The 5513-nt window shown below is 40.5% G+C and overlaps 1 protein-coding gene across 1 annotated transcript; it reads right to left on the bottom strand.

The window, feature by feature from the left end:
* LOC110430259 lies at window positions 651-1184 on the bottom strand (the record flags this gene model as incomplete). Its single annotated transcript, XM_021447599.1, has 1 exon — window positions 651-1184. A coding segment is annotated over one exon (534 nt), but the record flags the coding sequence as incomplete, so codon positions are not given.

Here is a 5513-nt window from a genome sequence, read left to right as displayed (position 1 = left end):
AGCACGGGCATCGGGGTCTTCCACAGGCTCCATGTTGAGGTTGAAGGGGACGACTTCCCAATCATCGTGGTACTTCTTGGCCATTGGAGCAGCAAGGAACTAATCAAGCTCTAATTGACGGAGAACTAATCAAGCTCTAATTGAAGGAGAAAAGGCCTGGTGGCTTGGTGTTTGAAAACTGAGGTCAGGGGTATGTTTATATAGGGGTCAAAAAGTGCCTCTATGGGTTGTTCGGGTTGCTCCCGTCGATGTACGTGCGAAACTTTCCATCTGAGGGATTATTCGAATTACCATAAGTGCATTTTCTATAACAGAGAAAATCGGGACCGAGGGGGAACAGGAGCTGGGCGCCCGCCCACCTGATCTGGGCGCCTGCCCTCTCTCTGGCCCCTCTGTGGGCCCACTTCCTCGAGCGCGTTTCTAGATGCGAAATTATTTAGAAATATATATATGACCCAAAAACATCAGACTAAAAAGATCGGGCTCTAATTCTCCATGGGAAGGTAAAAATGGACTACGTCTATTTCTTCAAATTCTTCATTGGGCTCTAAAAATAATTTAAGACGTTGACCATTTACCTTAAATAACGTACCTTCGCTATTTTGAAGTGTGATAGCTCTGTGGGATGATGAATTAATTACCTTGAATGGTCCTTCCCATTTGCTCCGGAGTTTTCCATGCCCGAAAAGCTTCACCTTGGAATTAAAAAGTAATACCTTATCTCTGGGTGTGAACTCCTTCTTCTTGATTCTCTTGTCATGCCACCTTTTGACTCTTCCTTTGTAGATCTTTGAGTTGTGATATGCCTTCTCTCGCCATTCTTCCAATTCTGATAGTTGCATTCTTCTATAATCTCCAGCAACGTCTAGGTCCATATTCCATCTCTTTATGGCCCAGTGTGCTTTGAACTCTAGTTCAACAGGTAGATGGCAAGTCTTCCCGTACACCAATTGGTATGGAGACATTCCAATTGGGGTCTTGTATGCTGTCCGGTATGCCCAGAGTGCATCGGGTAACTTGTCTTTCCACGCCGTTCCCATTTCATTAACTGTCTTCTGAAGAATATTCTTGATTTGTTTGTTGGAAGTCTCTGCTTGGCCACTTGTCTGAGGATGATAGGGAGTAGCGACGTTGTGACGGATTCCATGTTTTGATAAATATTGCTTGAATCGTTTGTCGATGAAGTGTGCTCCTCCATCACTTATCACTACTCTGGGGACTCCAAATCTTGGAAATATAATCTCTTCAAACATCCTCTTTGAACTGACGTTGTCGGCATGCTTGCAAGGTAATGCATCTACCCACTTGGAGACATAGTCAACTACCACCAAGATGTACTCACACTTCTTTGATGGAGGAAATGGACCCATGTAGTCTATTCCCCAGACATCAAAGAGCTCAATCTGAAGGTTGTTGGTGAGTGGCATTGCATCCCTTGTATTTATGTTTCCGTGCCTTTGACATGGCCCACATCTTCTGATATATTGCTTCGTGTCTTCATACATTGTAGGCCAGTAGAATCCACACTGCCAGATCTTTGAATGTGTACGGAATGCTCCATAGTGACCTCCATATGGTGATGAATGGCATCTGTCGATGATCTTCCATCCTTCCTCAGTGGTGACACATCTCCTGAGTAAGCCATCAGAGCATACTCGGAAGAGGTATGGCTCATCCCATATATGTGAACGACTTTCTTGAATAAGCTTCTTCTTGTTTGCTCCTGGTGGTACATACCCTGAAACCATAAAATTAACAATATCTGCATACCAAGGGTCAGACCTGTTAATCCCATAGAGCATGTCATCCCGGAGTGAATCATTGATGGGGGTTTCCTGTGGACTCTTAAAATACATTCTAGACAAGTGATCAGCAATAGAATTTTCTACTCCTTTTTTATCTTTTATTTCTAAGTCAAATTCTTAGAGTAATAAGATCCATCTAATCAGGCGAGGTTTAGCATCTTTTTTAGTGAGCAAATATTTTAGTGCAGCATGATCAGTGTAAACAATTATTTTAGCTCCAACTAAATAAGATCTAAATTTATCAATGGCAAAGACAACAGCCAGAAGCTCTTTTTCAGTGGTTGCACAATTAAGTTGAGCTCCTGTCAAAGTTTTACTGGCATAAGCAATTGCATGATGCTTCTTATTTTTAGTTTGTCCTAATACTGGCCCCACAGCATAATCACTAGCGTCACACATAATTTCAAAAGGCAACGACCAATCAGGGGGTTGAATGATTGGTGCAGAGATGAGTGCTTTCTTTAATAAATTGAAAGATGTTAGACATGCATCATCAAATTCGAAAGGAGCATCCTTGGCTAGCAAAAGAGTAAGTGGTCTAGCAATAAATGAAAAATCTTTTATGAATCTACGATAAAAACCAGCATGGCCAAGAAAGCTTCGAATTCCTGTTATATTCATAGGTGGAGGTAGTTGTTCAATTACTTCAATTTTAGCTTTGTCTACCTCAATACCTCTTTTAGACACTAGGTGTCCCAGCACTATTCCTTCCCTAACCATAAAATGACATTTTTCCCAATTAAGGACTAAGTGCTTTTCTTCACATCTTTGCAAAACCTTGTCTAAGTTCTCAAGACAACTATCAAAAGTTTTTCCATAAACAGAGAAATCATCCATGAAAACTTCCATAATCTCTTCAATCATATCAGAAAATATAGACATCATGCATCTTTGAAAAGAAGCTGGTGCATTACACAACCCAAAAGACATTCTACGGTAAGCATAAGTTCCATATGGGCATGTAAAAGTGGTTTTGCTTTGATCATCGGGATGGATCGGGATTTGGTGATACCCTGAATATCCATCTAAGAAACAGAAGAACGAATGGTTTGCTAACCGCTCTAGCATCTCATCTATAAAAGGTAAAGGAAAGTGATCTTTTCTCGTGGCTTTGTTTAGTTTTCTATAGTCTATGCACATCCGCCATCCTGTGACGGTGCGTTGCGGAATTAGCTCGTTCTTTTCATTCATAATAACAGTCATGCCTCCCTTTTTAGGCACAACTTGCACTGGGCTTACCGACTCACTGTGCGGCACAGGATATATAATCCCTGCATGCAGCAACTTTATAACTTCCTTTTTAACTACCTCTCTCATAGTGTTGTTAAGTCTACGTTGGGGTTCTCGAGAGGGTGGAACAGAAGGATCTGTCGGAATACGATGGGTACAAATCATAGGACTGATTCCTGTAAGATCTTGGAGTGAGTAGCCGAATACTGAGTGATGTTTCTCAAGAATGGTCATTAATCGCAGAGTTTGATCCTGAGTGAGTTTATCGCTAATGATCACAGGGAACTCTGGATTATTGTTTAGGAAAGCATATGTAAGACCGGGTGGTAAAGTTTTAAGCTCTATGGGGGGTCTAGGTGTTTCTGCAAACTCATCTAAGGGTTCAGGCTCAGAAGGTTCGGCTTCTTCTTCTGTAAAGAAAGGAGTTTCGTCTTCTAAGTCTGGTTCATCTAAAAGCTCTAGAGATGCAGCCTTTACCTCCTCCATAGGATCAGGCAAAAGATATGATTCGGCCTTATTGTTTAAGGAGTGTGAAATTGTTATTGGGATTTTAAAGGTTTTTCCAAAAGAAATGTGTAGCTTTCCAGTATGACCTTCATAAAGGAGTCTTCTAAAAGGTTGTCCTATCAACAGGTCGAAGTCCCATGTATCAAAGATATAGAAGTTCAAATGAACCATGGAGCCTTCTACCGTAAGAGGTAGGACATTAATAATTCCAAGACTGGGGACTAATCGTCCCGACGATTCCTTTATGACCTTTGTTGTGGGGGTTAAGACAAGATTTTTAAATAGTTTAAGTGCAAAAGATTCAGACATGATGTTGATCCCCACAACAGGATTATAAAGAGCATTAAATCGATCAGAATTATAAGCACAGCGTATAGTTATAGAGGGTGTGTCCAAACGGATCACATCAGAGGAAAGCTCTGATTCCTCCAACCATTTGCTACTCATTACTGAGATAAGCTCTCTCAATTGATATTCACTTGGCAAATAAATGCTAAACTGGCCGTTTTGGGGTTTGTCAATAGAATGGTAGTTTGAAATATTTCCAAAATCGGCAAAAAGATCGGATTCTATATCCAGCATGAAGTCCGGTGGTGGAATTTCTTCCTCTTGTGGCTCAGAACTTGGGATAGCTAAAGTAGCTGAAGAATTTGGCAGAGTGTTTACTTCGGCTTCGTAGGTTTCATCATGAAGGGTATTATCCATCTCAGCTTCTAGGATTCTATCTAGGATCACTCTAGCTTCATCAGTAGGGATGCGAAAGAAAGAACCTCTAGACATTGTGTGTAGCATTTGTTTGTGATTTTTCTGAAGACCTCAAAAAAAGTGAAATAAAAGAACAGGGTCTTCAAGATTAAGGTTTGGACCAGATTCTAAAAGATCAGAAAAACGTTTCTAGGATTTTCCCAAAGTTTCATTATATTTTTGTTTAAAAGATAGGACTTCGAGTCTAAGGTCGGCTATATGGTCAAGGGAATAGAAACCTAGACAAAAGTTGGCTCGTAAAACTCCCCATTCACCTTGTTGTTGACTTACCTTCTGACTGTACCATTGTCTAGCTTCTCCCCTTAAGGAAAAAGGAAAAAGCTTCCAACGTAAAGTTTTATCAGAAATGCCTTCAATGTGAAGACAATCACATGTTTGCTCAAAATCTCTAATATGAAGGTAAGGGTTTTCGTCTTCCTTTCCCGAAAAAGATAGGTTTTGAATCATGGCAATCAACCTAGAACTTAACTTATACTTGGATGTTTGGATAGGCTGTGATGATTCCCATGGTAAAAGGTCAGTTACTGAAGGGATCGCAGATTCATGGATCGACTTAGAATTTTGGTTTTCCATAAGGTAAGAGTAAAGAAAATAAATACAGAATATAAAAGATAAGAAAAGATAAAAGTATAGATACAAGCTAGTAGTAAGACTCAGGTTATCTCAGCAAACGTCTTTCTCCCAGGCAACGGCGCCAGAAATGCTTGTTGATATTTGGAAAAGCAATAAGGAATTGATCCGCAAGCGCACGGATATCGGTGAGCACTTCACCCGAGAAATTATCCAGAGTATCGTATTTATTTTTTTACCACTAGGAGAAAGAGTGCATCTGACTAACCGGTCTATTACTACTAACCCTTTAGGCACAAAGAATGTCTTTCGATGTGAGTGATAAATAGAGAAGACTGCAACCGTAGTCTCCTTCTAACCTTGGTAAGGATGATCTACTGTTCTAATGGGGAGGCTAACAGAATCTAGACACCACAAAGGATGTTCAACCCGCACCTATAAACCCTATCCTTCCTGCTAACAAGATATGGTCTGCAAAGGTAACTCGAAATTGTCACGTTCCTCACTACTACCACGGTCCAGCTAGTCAGGGAATATCTATGAGTACCCCAGCCTAAACACCACGTTTATGCCAGCAATGATTACTCTAAACTCTACGTGAAGAGATTAAAGTAAACTCATAAACCATAAGAACAA

The sequence above is a fragment of the Sorghum bicolor genome, chromosome 9 (assembly GCF_000003195.3).
Source record: "Sorghum bicolor cultivar BTx623 chromosome 9, Sorghum_bicolor_NCBIv3, whole genome shotgun sequence".
NCBI lineage: Eukaryota > Viridiplantae > Streptophyta > Magnoliopsida > Poales > Poaceae > Sorghum > Sorghum bicolor.
Note: the sequence above shows the minus strand (reverse complement) of the source record. Positions and strands in the feature narration are given on the sequence as shown.